This window comes from Coffea arabica, chromosome 11e (assembly GCF_036785885.1).
Source record: "Coffea arabica cultivar ET-39 chromosome 11e, Coffea Arabica ET-39 HiFi, whole genome shotgun sequence".
Classification (NCBI taxonomy): Eukaryota; Viridiplantae; Streptophyta; class Magnoliopsida; order Gentianales; family Rubiaceae; genus Coffea; species Coffea arabica.
This window is the reverse complement of record NC_092331.1, coordinates 62,264,808-62,281,491: the sequence shown is the minus strand read 5'-3', so window position 1 is coordinate 62,281,491 and position 16,684 is coordinate 62,264,808. Positions and strand designations below refer to the sequence as shown.

The 16,684-nt window shown below is 37.7% G+C and overlaps 2 protein-coding genes across 2 annotated transcripts; one reads left to right on the top strand and one right to left on the bottom strand.

Moving 5' to 3' along the window:
- Positions 1–422: 422 nt before the first annotated feature.
- On the bottom strand, positions 423–5,382 carry LOC113719010 (serine/threonine-protein kinase PBS1-like). The gene is made up of 5 exons (XM_027243986.2): positions 4,731–5,382; positions 3,936–4,138; positions 3,262–3,451; positions 1,503–1,894; positions 423–1,412 (listed from the first exon to the last, which is right to left on the bottom strand). Exons 1-5 carry the CDS (start codon positions 4,849–4,851, stop codon positions 927–929), a joined length of 1,392 nt encoding a protein of 463 aa, XP_027099787.1. The 5' UTR covers positions 4,852–5,382; the 3' UTR covers positions 423–926.
- A 7,062-nt stretch (positions 5,383–12,444) lies between these two features.
- LOC113718661 (exocyst complex component EXO70C1-like) lies at positions 12,445–14,738 on the top strand. Its single transcript, XM_027243552.2, has one exon. The coding sequence runs from the start codon at positions 12,445–12,447 to the stop codon at positions 14,575–14,577; it is 2,133 nt and encodes a 710-aa protein (XP_027099353.1). The 3' UTR covers positions 14,578–14,738.
- Positions 14,739–16,684: the final 1,946 nt, after the last annotated feature.

Here is a 16,684-nt window from a genome sequence, read left to right as displayed (position 1 = left end):
CCAGCAAGGAAAATTTTATTAACCCCGCAGGTGGCCCTGCGGAGGAAGCGGGGCGGGGCGGGGCGGGGGGATTGGGAGGCGGGGGACAGGGCGGGGGCAGGGGCGAGGGGAGTTTGTAGGCAGCGGGACGGGGGATGGGGGAGGGGTCCCCCGCCCCAACCCCGCCCCGTTGCCATCCCTAGCTACAACACCCGCAAACAACTTCCCCTGCCAATTTCAGACGACACCCCAAAAAAAAAAAAAATCATTTAGTTTTGCTTCCTACCTTTTAGCGTTCGAGACACGCATACAACAACCAAAGATGTTATAACTCAGAAGCAAGATCTTTCTCCATTCTCTAGCTTTAAGTTTGCTTTTCATCTATGAAAAGCGGACTGGAAAGCTAGAAGTTTCATCTGCTGTAAGAATAAGATGCAGCAGTCTTTCAAGAAGGGGTCCTTCCCGAATGCATAGGTAACTCAATCGACCCTAGTGTAGTGGTTCGGTTACTTTTGTAGTAACATTGCTACAGAAGAAGGCTAGCTGATTACAGACAGTAGAAGAATGTTTTGTTTATCACGAGCCTACGAAAAGCCAGCAGAAGAGTGCAACTCACGACGTGCTTTACTCCAAAATTTTGTTTATATACGTCCTGCTCTTCTGCTTGCTCTACTTTCCTGTAAATGTACACTCAACTCTTCTTCTTTTGTTCTGAAAAGAGAAAAGAAAAAGAAAAGAAAAAAACAAAAAGAGGGTAATACAAGGAGGGGGGAAAAGTAAATAAATAAAAACGTCCGCCCCGTCCTTCCCCCATTGTATCCAGAAGCTCACTCCCGTCGGAAGAGGTTATTTAGCATCCAGGGTTCTTCTCTCCCTTGGCACTGCAAACTGGAAATTCAGGCCGAGGTGGAAGATGAGGCCTTTCATCAATATACAAGCAGGCTACTCTACCCGTTATTTCCATCAAAACTGCCTTGAGCATTTTGACGCCTTTTTTCCCGCCAATTTTCACCCCACATCTTTGCCTCCGCAACAGCTCTTTCCCTGTCCAAATCCCTATTTAGCATCCTTGCAGTTTCTCTAGGAGAGTCCTCCTTTTCGGATCCTTCCAAATCCCACTTGCGTCCAGATCCTCCACCCTCTTCATTTCTTGTGATTCTTCCACCTCTCTCGTCTTTGTTTCTCTTCTCGTCTTTATCATTGGTAAACCTGTAACCCAGTCCAGGAGCTGCACTGGGATCATATGCCTGATTTGCAAGATAAGAGAGTGCAGTTACCACATCCCCTATGAGAGGACGGGCAGCAGCCTGTTCCTGGATACACATGGATGCTACTGCCAGAGCCTGATAAAGTCCTCGCATTGGATACTGACCCTGTAGCCGAGGATCTGCTAACCTGGCAAACTTTCTCCGGTCATTGAATAAAGGCCGAGCCTGCATTAAAAGACACCAACATTGGATTCATTGCGCAGGTTATATTAAGACACATTAACCCAAGCATATACTATGTACAAGTGTCATTACCCAGGTGACGAGATTTTGCTCTCCGTGAGGTAGGGTGCTGTCGATTGCTTTACGTCCAGTGATAAGTTCCAGGAAGACAACCCCAAAACTGTAGACATCAGATTTCACCGTCAATTGCCCAGTCATAGCATACTCAGGAGCACAATAACCATAAGTTCCCATGACCCTTGTGGAGACATGCGACTTGTCTCCAGTAGGACCAAGTTTTGCCAGCCCAAAGTCTGAAACCTTTGGAACAAACCCTTCATCCAGTAATATGTTAGATGACTTGAAATCCCTATAAATGACAGGAGGATTTGCCTTGTCATGAAGATACTCCAAACCTCTGGCCGCACCTGCTGCTATCTTCATTCTTGTATTCCAATCTAATGGTTCTTTATCAGGTGGAAGATCTGGAAAAGAATTGTTAAAATGGTTTACGAGGATGCAACAGATTATGTTGTGTGATAGCTACCAGAACAGTACTCTAACATAAACCCAACGAAGAAGTACTGAATGACATTGAAATTAGCACATTATCCAAAGTTGATGTTAAGTGATAGCTACCAGAATAGTATTCTAACGTAAACCCAACAAAGGAGTACTAAATGACATTGAAAATTAGCACATTATTCACAGCTATAATTATGACAACCGTAATACACTGGCAATAACAGCTGTACTTGTGGAGAAAAATCATAGGCACACACATTAAGATTGAGAGCAAAATTTGTTCAAAGTATAAGCACACATTAAGATTTGTTAAATGCAAAATTTGTTCCCCCCATTGTAAAACTGATATAAGAGTCTAACAACCCAAAATTCGTTCAAAGATTAAGAAAGAGGAATGCTCTACTGAACGCTTAACACAAACATAAATCAACTAAATGGCATGACTTTCGTTTTGGCTTCCCACAAAGAAGTCTAAGTTATTAAACTACAATTAAGAGAATCACAACAGTGAGTCATTTTCACATGCAAGGCGTGAATTCATTTGGTGGTACAAATAAATTTCATGCCTGTGCTCAACATTTTCAGCCTGTTGATAGTTGTTGACAATGTTAATCCTCACTTACAGCATTGGGTGAAGTGATAAGGCTTGAAATCATTTAACTGAAACTCTCGTAGCCTGAATGTAACCACATGCAGGAAAAGAGAGAGACAGAGTTTCAGGAATGCAATTAACGCACAAAGCACAAGATCCCTTAACATTGTGATCAGCTGAGGAACCCACTCTTACTAAGTGAACAAATGCATTAATACTTGAGGCAGTACCATCCGAACAAGGAAGCTCTTCATGAAACTCAAACAGAATGTGGAGTAAAGCCATAACATGATACAATACCAGTCACCACCATTCAAAACACCAAACCATCCATTCACCATACTATGCCACTTATATGCCCCCAACCCCACCTTTCCCCTATTTCTGAAACGAACATTGACCCCCATACTTAGAATAACCAAGTTTGAGCCTATGCTCTGTCCTTGAGGCTTCATTAGTTCTGCATTTTATTTTTCCTTATAAACGGCATTATTGTAAAGAAAAAGAAATCAACATAAAAGTTAGTTTAAGTTAAAAAAAAAAAAAAAACCCAATTAACTTTCTAAACAAAACTTACACTGTCATCAAGCCTCCCTTAAGAAAGTTTATCCAGTTTGTAAGTTTCAGTAAACATGTAAATTCAATTTAAATATGGAATGGACTTCTTGCTGAACATTCAATAACTAAACTGCAAACAATTGACAAGATAATGAACAAGAATGCCTCAAATGATACCATGAAGATGATCTTCCAATGATCCCAAGGGCATGAACTCATAGACAAGTAGCCTCTGGTCCCCATCAGCACAGTAACCGATTAAATTTACAAGGTTAGAATGATGTAAAAGACTGAGCATAAGAACCTCAACCAAAAATTCCCGGTTACCCTGAAGCCCATTTCTATCCAATTGCTTAACTGCAACAACCTGTCCAATCCAGTAATCCAATTAATTAACAATAATAAACTTGAAAAGCAGCCAAAAACATTTCGGTAGCAGCATTTCTAATAAAATCAATATTGCCATTTTAAAAACATCACTGAGAATATGAAAACTAGTAGGATTTTAGGTCCTGACATTTGATTCAACAATCAATGCATCAAATGTTGAACTCAAATACTGCTGTGTAACAGTCTGAAAACTCATATTTAAAGGTCAGCAATGGATGGCACTTGATCCCAGTTAAACTAGTATACTACGGGCAACCTGTGTGCTATATCATTAGTTGGAAATTTCTTGGGGAGTATGCAAAGACAAGTAGAAAGTTACTCCAATAAACTGAAGTGATGGACCTACAAAGTGCTCCATATTTTCCATCGTAGATTAACTAAGACGATGGTTGGCTGTGAGAACTTTCAGTTCCATATCAGTGTGGAAATGCATTACAATTAAAAGGAACAACAAATTACACCTGACCCGACGGAAGCTGCCCTTTATATACTCGTCCAAATCCTCCTTCACCTAAGAAAGACTCTTGCCTGAAATTGTTTGTTGCAGCAGCAAGCTCACGAAAAGTGAATGTTTGTGCAGCAATCTGCACATCAGGCATATCCTTTAGCCCTGATGACTCTTTTCTCGACCCAACGTTGCTTCTTGTTTTGAGTCTATCAGCTCCTGCACCATCATGACAAACTATTATGTAATTCTAAGAACTTATGAAAGCAAAATATCCGAAATCTGGTATTATGCGAGGCCATAGGCACTTGTCACGAGGACCTAATAAAAGTTGGCATGAACAAATTATCCCAAAAAGAACCTTTACAACTCGTGAGTGAAAGCTAGGTTTTCAAGATTGAGCTTCTATGGCAGCCCAACTGAAGAAGACACCCAAATCAATCATTTCAACAATCAAGATTATGTCTTCCCCCAAATCAATCAAATCGAACAACTATAAATCCAATTAAGATCCGACTTTAGACTGGAAAAAGAGAAAGAAAGCATCTTTTTAAACCACAGCTTGGGATATATATATATATATATATATATATATATATATATATATATATATACACACGCACACACACACACATATATATATGTATGTATAGACAAACGGTAATACATATAAATCTGTCGGAAACAAGTCAATCAAAGTAAGATAATTAGCTGAAATGGAGAAATTACAGGAAGCACAATAGCATCTAGATCAGATCAAAGAACAGTGCACATAGTAGGAACACATATAAATAACCAGAGTCAGTGTTACCAGAAGATAATCTGGAGAAGTTAGAGGGGATAGCTGGGTGGACTTCTTTAGGACCATCTCTGTCATTCTGAGGATTCAGCTTTTCCTCCTCTCTTGAATCAAAACAAGGAAAACAACCCATTTATCCAACCTCCCCAAAGATCAAATCTTTCTGAGCTATTATATCCTTAATTCTATTCTATCTGATGTAATCCAAATCAATCAGCTTCTTATATTAATGAGCCCATTCCCCTCGTATCAGACAGAAACAGTCAACCCCTTTTGTAGGAAGATTGAGAATATCAAATCAAATCCCAATCTAGTGGAAACAAATATGTTAATGAAAGATATTTAGGACAAGGCCACTGAAGAGGCAGGAAGAGAGAAAACTAGTACTAGACAAAAATTAAAGAGCAAGAAGAGGAGGAGGAAAGTATAATGAGAAAGGCCCCCCTTTGGATTGCTTTGGGTGAAGGGAACAAAAAGTCTGAAGATAATTGGTAGCGTTGTAGTTGTTGTGACAGAGCTGTAGCCGGCTTTGTCTTCAGCTTTTGAATTACTAATACCAGAACTAACATTCACAGTTGAGCCTCCCTGTCTGTCTTTCTTCGGCCACCCCTCTCTCTCTCTCTCTCTAGTCTCCGTTCTCCAAAAGAGACGTAAGAAATGGTTTATATACTTCCTTCACCGACTGTAATATTACTACAATTTGCACACAGTCACACATTCATTAAACACGCACACACAGAAGGCAGGGACTTCTTTGACCAGAATTCTATCCCTCTGCCACTTACTTAGCAAAATAGAAAAATGTACTTGGTTTGGGTTTTAAGGTCTAAACGCAATGAATGTACTACAGTATTATTTAATGCAAATTCATTAATCTGGTATAGAATCAGAAAATCACTCCACGGGAAGAATAGTGCGTGTCAAATACTCTATCTGTACCTTGTGCGGGTCCTTGTCCTAAGTGACAATTGTTAGCATTTGCACCAAGAGAGCAATGGAGTAAGTAACTGTTTTGAGATTTTCACTCTGCTTTGGTCCTGTGATCCGACTTCGGTAACTAGGTAATCGGCAGCTAATTCCTTTTCCGTTACTGTAGTCAGCAAATAATTTCCCAGACAGTAATATTTGGGCTTTGCTACTGCCGTTTAAACTTGAAATGCTCTCGAGTTTAAGCATGTGAAGAAGCAAAGACGCAATGAGGCCCAAAAATATTTAATAATAAATGAATTGGCTGACCCGCAGTGAGTGAATTATGTTGTATACAGCAGTCCAATGGTTAAATAGAAAAATATCATGGGTGGTGCATTCATGTATCATGAGTATAAGTGAGAGGATTCGAATTCGTCTCATACATTAACAAAAATGTTGTGCATTTTTATTCTTTTATACATGATATGAAAAAATAATTATAATGGTTTGGGGATTTTACTTTTTAGTTTCCTTACAAAAGAATTTAAGTATCATTTTGACAGAGGGTAAAAAAGATAGGTAATATAATTTATTTAGTAGAAGACATTTTTGGGATGAGTGAAAATAAGTAAGGCATTTATTGGGGGAAGTTTAGGTTGGGTGGTAAAATGAGAGAAATTGTAAATAGAAGATTTTGGATTCATAACCTTCCATTTTTAAAAAAAAAAAAAAAGGTAAGGCATTTATTGATTTGAGGAGGAGTAAGTACTTAAAATTGCTAGATTGGATTTGAAAATCATAGTATACAAGTGTGTGATTTATTTATTTATTTATTTTTGGTATGTTTGATAAAGTTGGTATTCTTATTTAGTGAGATGGAGACAAAGTGGGGACATTGACCCCACCAAATTTTCCATATCTACATTTAAAATTGTAGACCCTCACACTTCAATAAAATTGCACCCCACTCTCTTCAACAAAATCTAAATATTAAATCATTGCTTCCACCAAAATCTTCACATATGCATGCAAAATTGTAGGTTTCCTCCCACACTTAAATGAAATTGCCTTTACTAACCTTTAACAAAATCTAAAATCTTAGTATACATTTTATATATGTCTCTGTATCCAAATTTAACAACACTTAAAATAAATGACACCATCTCGTCTAAACACAAAAAAAAAAAAAAAAAAAAGAAGAGAGACTCAAATTGCATTTGTGTTTCTTATTTGTCTATTTCTAATGTGCTCATTCATGGTACACAAAACTTATTTGAAAAGCTTGTTTTAACCTTTTTCATTACACATTGGAACTCATAAGTATTGCTCATTTTTTATTTCATTTTAACAAAAATCTTGAGAAAATTTGTTAGTGAGAGGAGAAGTGGAAGAATCCCTTATTAGGAATTTGAGATTTGAGAGATATTTATTTTGTTTCTAAATTGTAGATTAATTATAAACATAATTTTTGGTTTGTAATTTATTAGTTTGTAATTAGTAAAATTTCACACATTAACTTTGCCCACCACTAAATTTCCATGCTAGCTCCGCGCTAACAGTATATGTTTTCGAGTAAATTTTATGTGACAAATGAGGGTTACGTGTCAAAATGGTGGACTGGCGGAACGTACAAAAAACACAACTGGAAAATGGTCGATTTCTAGTTGGAAAGAGGTTGAAAAGCGTGTTTTAAAAAACATTTTGTGAAACTGAGAACCCCTGTTCTCTATTTGTCTTCTCAGGTTGAACGTACCACCCCAACCCCACCACATAAGTCACGAAACCAAGAAAATAATTAAACCAATTCATAGGGCATTCGCAAAATATATATATATATATATATATAATCAAGCTAAGTTTCTTTCTTCCTCTTTCCATTCTTCTTTGGGTCTACTGCCTTTTTCTCGTATCCTTTTAATTTTGGCTGTAAATAAAATAGGACAAAATAATAATTAAAGTGTTTGGATAGAAGATTATTTGAAATAATTGCTATAACACCTTTTATTATATGATGATATATGTGAGATAAAAAAGTGATTGAAAATATAAAAAGTTATGCTAAAAATTGTGTTGGTAATGCAAACAAATAATTTTTTGCCATTAATGTTTTAAACTGTAAATGCAAAGACATCTAGGGTTCTAGATACCTTCTCTCTTGCCGTGCATACACATTCATTTTATCATTCTTTTGGCCAATTATTAAGATGAAGAATCATAATCCCATGCTTTTAGCAACTGGTGTATCTAGCCTTTTTGAAGGCAAATCTGATCAATTTCCTTTGTTTCTCTAGTATTCTACTCATTGATTACACGATCAAGATAGAATCTTTTCAAAAGAAATTAACCCCAGGAATCCTGTTGAAAACGTGTCATCATCAAACAATCTAATAGTATAACTTTTGATACATGGTATTTGACCCTGTTCATCATGTCAAACCGTACGCAGGATCTACCATTGATGTTCAGTGTCTTTTCTTCCTCTTCGTAATAAGTACACAGCATCCAGAAGCATTCATGATTTCATTTGATCGGAAGGATTTCAATGTACAGATTCTTGTTTTACAGTGATAATCTTCTTTGTGTATACGTCAACTGGATGCATGTTGATTTAGCCCGCGTAGATAAAAGCAGTTGGGATCAATTTTTTTCCCCCTCTTCCTTTTGTTTTTCTTCCGAAAGACGGTAGCAAAGTTGTTTAGCCTGGGTTTTGTTTTTTGGAATCCCCAACGGCTCGAACTGTGCCAAATTGCATGAAGAAGCCGGGTGACCGTGTACGCAACTTTATCATAATCATCTACGAAAAAACCCACAAAAAAAAAAAAAAAAAGGCGCAACGACATTAAGGTGTGCTGCTTTATATTCTTTAATGGGATCCATTGATCCACGCTCATCTTTCTTGCATCTCCGCTAAGAGAAAGTGATGCTACTACCTTCTTTCTGGGGAGAAAAGAAAATGACGAATAATCAAATTCTTAAAGAAGAAGAAGAAGAAATTTCTGAATTCCTGCTTCAAGATGAACACACAGATAATGAGATGTTACATGTACTGGCACCGCTGCATGCACATGTATTTCTTCTTGGTGTGCAAATGTGTGCTTTGACGGCTAATGGCAAATGCTCCATTCAAAAATGGCCAAAAGTAACAGTCATACCTGTTTCACTCTCAAATGACAAAGCTAACCGAAACGATATAATGCATATGGTCGATTGATTGGGTTGAGAAAATTGATTTAAAACTCTTGATCCTATCAACAACCATGTGCCTTTTCTCCACATCGAATGATTAGATTAGAACTAGCATATAATGATCATGTGGTTTATTAATTGCTCTTTCTAATCTATTCAAAAACTTGTCTGCAAACCTTAATTGATCTGCGCCCTAATACGCATTCCAGAAAGGCAAATAAAAATTTGATTGGAAACATAATATTTTTTAAATATTGGGTTCTTTTTTCTTTTTTTTTTTACCTTCCCCACTCTTCTATTCCCAAACCTTCCAACTAAAATTTGAACCATGGTGGATAGTAGATTATTTGAAATAATTATTGTAGTATTTTTTATGATGTGATATATGTAAACAAAAAGATAATTAAAAAAATAAAAAGTGTGTTAAAAATTATATTTATGATGCAAACAAATAATCTGGAGCCAAATAATGCTTATCCAAACACCCTCAATTTTATTAAAACTTGTCCGTGATCACATGGTCAGTCTTACACGTGTAATTTTTACAATGATTATGTAAAGAACTGTTGGAAGATTGAGACTCCAAGGTCATGACATTCACTAGGTGCATCTAATTTTATCCAAGAAGTGAAAAATATAATCGCACGCAGACTGGGGTGTGGTTTTTCATCAAAAATTCCCAGCCCCCCAATTATCTGAAAATAATTTCTAACAAAAAAAAAACAAATATGTGAAAAGAATCTTCAGTTTGGAACTCCCATAGCCAACACTGGTCGATTCACATAATGGAACAAGGTAACGCTGGTAGTAATCAACGACCAAAATAGCGGGCGCCAATCTACAAAAAGTTACGGAACTCACTTTACATAGCTATGTATATATATCACCCTTTTTGTAACGTTTGAAGCTTTTTCTAAGACAACCGTAGAACTTCAATTGGATCTCCGCATGCTTTGCTTTGGTTAATATGTGATAAAAAGCATCATCACGACACAACGGCAGTATCTTGAAAGTCAGACTGAATCGATTGGTTTTAACGATCGAACCACGATTTAGTCATATTTTTTATCCGATTTAATAAATAATCCAAAAAAATCCTTGGTCAAATCTGATAAGAGTCTGTTGTTTATTATTAAATTTTTATCTTCTAAAATAAATACTTTCCTTTTATTTAAAATTTTAAATATTAAAATAAATAAATAATTGTTAAATCTTTAAAACGAAATTGAATCGGTCGAACCGTAAATCACAAGAGTCTCCGGCTCACTTTTCAGTCCAAACTTAAAAACATTGCACTGCGGTGGTGCGTGGCGCGTCACTAAAGTAAGACGTGTGTTCTTCTAGATTACTTAGTAGTAGTAGAACTTTCAAGCGAAACAAATCCAACGACGTGGAGTGCTTTAATATTTGACTTTGGATAGATTTAAACAAAAAATAAAAAGAATGGAAGGCGTCAAAGTTATGTAACGAGCTCACCAAACTTTTTTTCCTTTTATACTTAATTTTGACCATTACAATAGATTTTTGCGCGGGTGCCACTGCAACTGCCTCTTCCATGTCAACTACATCACATTCGCGGCGGTTGTTTGACTTTTTAATTACTGGAGTAACAAAATTCTTGACTGACCCGCATGCCAAGCTCCGCATGTCCATCGATGGTCGCAGCCGCTAGCTGAAGCCGCGGGTGGCTCCTCTTTTCAGTAATACGATCATGAATCAAACCCACCCACTTTTTTGTTTTTGCCCACCCGATTCAAATGTATTGCTCATCCTATCCTGCTTCCTATTCCTATGATGATTGTTACTGAAATCTAATTTTGAATTCTCATGACTTGGAAAACACGATACGGCTAAATGATAAATACAAATCCTTAAATGTTGTAATTTTATATACTAATAAGATTTTCCCTTAATTTTATATACTGCACTTTCCTTTTCCTTACCATTTTTTTTTTGGAAGGATGAAAATAAAGACTCAACAATCAATCGGAGCTAAATTAGCTGCAACTGCAAACTAGTTATTGCTCGGGTCCTCCGCTTCCACATTTACACATTCGATGATTTGACTGTAGTGCGCAACGCTTTGAAGGTTGCTCCAGCAGATTAGGGGTGAACGTGGATCGGGTACCCGTTCCATCCACCATTTGGTTGATTCGATCTGTACCTTGCGGATCAGCCATTTTCTGACCCTTATCCGCCCCGCATATTAGTGGATACCTGGTTATAGGGTACGTGTTGAAATAGAGTCAGATCAACGGGCATCCGTTCCACCCCATTTATCATTTAATTTTTTTTAAAAATAATTTATACCAATTTAATTTTTTATTTTACACATTCATCTAAAATTCAATAAAAAAAAAATTTCTCAAAAAAGTCTCCCACCATGAAACAAGCATGTGAAGAGAAAATAAGATAAAGAAAAAAATTAAAAGAATTTAAAATCAATAAAAGTTTGAAATAAGTAGCACATTTTTTAAAATATATGTTCTATATTAATTAAATTCTTTTCTATAAAACATAAGATCATGACCTCTACAAATGAATCTTGTAAATAAATTATAGTTTCTCATATTTGTAATGCAATTTTTTCAATAAAATTACTTATTTAGCTCTAAATTATTATTTTATAATATGTGTATAAAAATAAAAATAAAAATAAAAAATATATATGCGGAGCGGTATCTTAGCTGGTACTCGACCCTTTTTGATCCGATCAAATAATACAAATTAGGTATCCTAATTTTTGGATCGGATCGGATATAACGAGTTTTCGGGTTAGCGGATAATTTTGCCCACCCCCTACTGCAGATATTCTCCAAACAACCCCGGCGTTAACCAACTAAGACCACCAAGCTCACCACTAGGAGCCCATCTGTGACCGGACCAAATCTATCTTCGGCCCAAGGGCTACTGCACAAACTCCACAGCGAAGGCCTTCAAACAGCCACAATATCCAATGGCCGCCTGCTAAATGAATCATGCTAGGCTGCCCAATGGTCGTGCGGTGTTGCTTGAACCGAGGGGAGAAAGGCAAATGGACAAAAAAGGTTGAATTTTTAAAGAATGAAGCACTGCTACTACTGGACAATTGAGTAAATTTAGTGCTAAAAATATCGTGGTAGCAGAAAATGGTGCACCAGACCGATACCTATGACCGGATCCAAAAAAAAAAAAAAATAAAAGAGTAAAAAAAAAAAAAAAAAATATTTCAGAGACGCATGAAAGATCGATCGTGGGAAGCATAAACAACACAAGCAAGCAGCCTGGCAAGCGGGGTCAACGGTCAACTACCACCTTCCACCTTCCGAAAAAAAACAAACAAAATAAAAACAAACCACTTCCAACAACTTCCCAAAAGACTTTCAAGAGTTCAGACCACAAAAAAACACACACTGCTCCCTCCAGCATCAGACGTCATCAAAAAACAAGAGCCTCCGCCCCGTAAACGTAAAACTGTCACCCGCTGCTCCTCCCATTCCAATCTTGCTTCCTCTCCTCTTTCCGCCATTCCAACTAAATAACCAGCTACTGCTTTTATTTCCCATAATGATAATCCCGCCATTTCAAGCAACATTTTAACAGAATTTCATCAATCCATAAATTTTTAATATATTTTTTTTTTGACAAAAAAATGCAGCCAACAACAGAGGAGAATAATAGAAACCAACCTCCTCCTGAAAAATTCACCAGCTCTGTCGAAACTGGTTCTACTTGTAGTAGTATTACTGCTTCTTCTAGTCCTACACGTCCCCAGCAGTCTGCCTCACAGGGCGATGTTTCGTGCCCCGATCAGAAATCAAGTTTTAGCCCGCATTCCGGCGCTGCTTCTGGAGAATGCACTTCTAGTATTATTAGTAACGGCCAGGAGGACGTTGAACAAGTCTCTGAGGATATCAATAGGTACGCCGACTCTCTTGCCGATGACGACAAGTCCAATCCCCCGGAGGTTCCTCATACGGTGGAGGCATTCTCCAAGATCATAGAATCAAGAATTGACAACTACTACTCCCATTCAGGCGAAACTGCTAGAAAGAGGGTCAAGAAAATGACGGAGGAAGACGCCTTCTTCATCGAAGCCGTGATGCGCCTGTCCAAGCTAACCAACGCCTTCAGCGAGTTCCCACCCTCCGAAACATTGAACAGAACCAGCTTCGTTTTGCAGAAGGCAATGGCCTTCCTCGAGGAAGAAATGCGTTTTTTGCTGGAAGATTCTAAGCTTCCTCCTCCTCCCGATTCCGTCAATCCTAACACCCACCATCACCACCAGCAGCGGATCGCCAAAAACTCTTCTTTCAGTTCCAAGGACAAGGACTCATCGGATCATCATCGTCAGTCCTCCTCCATGAACGGTGATCATAATGATGGGGAGGACGATTTTCCAGGGTATTCCCCGGACACCGTCACCAAAATGAATCGAATTGCATCGGCGATGATATCAGCAGGATACGAGAAGGAGTGCTGTCAGGTGTACTCCATCTCCAGAAGGAGCATTTTCAACCAGCAATTGAAGAAGCTCGAATACGACAAGTTGAACATGGACGACGTTTTGAGGATGTCTTGGGAATCTCTCGAAACAGAGATCAAGAGGTGGCTAACCATCGTCAAGCATTGCTCCAAGTTACTCTTCCCCGCGGAAAAACAGCTGGGAGAGACCGTTTTCGCCCACCATCCTTCCCTTTCCACCAGCATCTTCAGCAATTTGGCTCGGGCCGTGGTGATTCAGTTTCTTGATTTCGCCGGGGCGGTGTCACTCACCAAGCGCTCCGCAGAGAAGCTCTTCAAATTCCTCGACATGTACGAGACGCTTCTCGATCTCATACCCTCCATAATCACCGACGATGATTGCTGCGAGCACGAATTGAGGTCAGAGGTCTCCGCCGCTGCTGGCCGCCTTGGCGAGGCAGCCATCAACATATTTCTGGATTTGGAGAATTCCATCAAGAACGACGTCGCCAAGACTGCGGTCCCAGGTGGGGCAGTGCACCCGCTTACTCGTTACGTGCTGAATTATCTCAAGTATGCATGCGAGTACAAAGGCACGCTGGAGAAAATCTTTGAAAAGCAAGCAGGATTGGATCAAAATCATTCTTTATGTGATTCGCGTCCGGCTAAATATACAAAACATGAAGAAAGCGAGGGGGAGAGCAGCCCGCACAATTTGGAACACGAGGCGAGTACGACCCGGTTCTCGGTGCAGGTAGTGACAGTTATGGATCTTTTGGACGCGAATCTGGAAGCCAAGTCGTTGCTGTACAAGGACCCTTCTTTGCGTTACATATTCTTGATGAATAATGGGAGGTACATACTGCAGAAGGCGAAGGGGTCCACTGAGATTCACCAAGTGATGGGCGACAATTGGTGTAGGAGAAGATCAACTGTCGTGCGGCAGTTTCACAAGAACTACCAAAGGGAATCGTGGGTGAGATTATTGCACAGCTTGAGCCACGAGGGGTTGATAGTTAACGGGAAAGTGAACAAGCCAACGTTGAAGGAGAGGTTCAAGAATTTCAATACAATGTTGGAGGAGATACACAAGTTACAGAGTACGTGGGTGGTTAGCGACGACCAGCTTCGTACGGAGCTAAGACTCTCCGTGGCCGCGGTGGTTATACCCGCTTACCGCTCTTTCTTAGGCAAGTTTAGACAGTATTTAGATAGTTCCAAGCAAGTTGAGAAGTACATTAAGTATCAGCCCGAAGACATTGAGGCCTTAATTGAAGAACTTTTTGATGGCAATCCTACCTCCATGGGCAGGAGGAGATAGTAATTCTTAAACCAAAGCAAGACTCTTGCTCCCTTCTTCCTTCTTCTTCACTATTTTGGTTCCCCACCCCAAAAAAAAAAGTTTATTTTTGTGTGCATTTCTTCTTATTGTAATCGGATATAGCTAGGGATCTAACACGTTTTTGTCCCATAGTTAGGAAATTTTTTGTTGTATTGTTTGCACAGAGTCTATGCAATGCCTCCTGGTTGATGCACTTTTCGGATCATGACCTTGTTTTTGTTATTGTTGGAACTAGTCTTAAAAAAAAGGGTAAATTGACACTTACCTTTCTATGGTTTGATGCTTTAATGCATAACTTTCCCATGGCTTGGGTTAAAGTTTCAACGTTATTTTTCTCGTTAAAATAACAGTCAATAGTAAAAAATCAAAATTAAATTAATAAATCCATTATAGGTTACAAATAAATAAGAAACAAAATATACCAAATCTTTTTTTACTACAAATTTCGGGTATGTTTGGTTTAACTATTTTTGGGGGTATTTTGAAATATTTTATTGCAGCAGCAGGTATATATGAAAAATTTTTACTTGTAGATGTTTTTTGTAATTTTTAGAGGGATTTTTGAAATATTTTTTGGGGTACCTTTTAAAATTAAAATGTTTTTAGAGTACTTTTTAAAAATTAATACTACCACCCATAACCACCATTGCCGCACCCCCCTCCCTCCCCCTTCTGAGGGTAATTTTTTTGTGTATATCTTGGAAAGATAATACCAGATTTACCCTCTTCTTATGATCTCTTAATTATTGTAACATGCCAATTTTATTTTTTAAGTAAACTTGGTCAGTGTGGTTCTTTAATAGAAATTTAAAGTTAAAAATGTGGTCGAAAGACCTTTTGATAATTCTTGTGTCATTGGTTTGGTAAGAAATATGGAAATATTTAAAATTATAAAATACTAATAAAAATAATTTGAGATATTGTACAAGAATCTAACTTTTTGTACCAATTTGAGAACACGTACAAACTGTGGCTATAGTAGGTTAGATTATTGATACCACCCATTACCCAATATATTGGTGCTTCATGGAAGTGTGCCAAAGGACTCAGGAAAGCTTGGCCCATAAGGGCTTTGATAGATTTTGATGAGTTGTATACATTTTTGGGCTGTAAATATTTGTAAAGCTTCATTGATGTATAGGTAGCCTCTGTTACTATGTAAATGCTTCAGTTCTCTATCAATAAAATCTTGCAGTTTATTTTAAAAGGAAAAGTTTATATGTAATTTTTAACATTTTGTGTATTTCTATTTTTCAGTTGTTTACTTGGATGACAAAATTAGAAATTCAAAAAAAAAAAAAGTAAACTATTTATAATACTTTTTAAATTAACTAAAAACACTTTATAATAAAGAAAATAACATTTTATAACTTGCAAAAACCTCATTAACTCTTTATATTTAAAAAACATGTTATATTTTGTCTTATTAGAATTAAACCTTCATGCCTTTTATTTTTGCTGTCAATATACTCATGTTTTTGTACTAAAGAATGAGATGACACAAGGGTAGATTTGGAATGAGATTATAGAGATAGTAAACTTGGAGCGTCTCACGTTGTTTAATTCTTAAATGGATGTAAATGAAAAAATTTTCATGTAGGGAAAACACGATTTCATCTGAAATCCATATGAAACGCAATGCTAGGAGGTGCCGACTGAGATTATGTCTGGACGACGAATCCATCTATCAAAAAATAATTTTAAAAACATGATGTAACTAAACGATAGATACGTATATGTGAATTTTTAGACATCAGGAAGTGAACTAATCTTTTGGTTTGTATTTATCTTATAAATAAATGGTATGTGTAGAATTTTCTTTATACTACGGTGAAATTCAATTTGCATTGCGTTCTTTCGCAAATTGCATCACTGTCTAACAAAATGTGAATCAAATCACAACAACTATTAGTTCGCAATTGCATAAAAACGAGGACTCAAACAACACAACCTTGAACTTCATGGCTCAGCCCCCACGGGTTTAGCCACATGGTAGCAGCATTCCCTTGGGACCTTCAGGTCCCGGGTTCAAAACTGTGCTATGGGGACGCCTGTACACTTATCGTGCCTTGATCGGGTTGGGGCG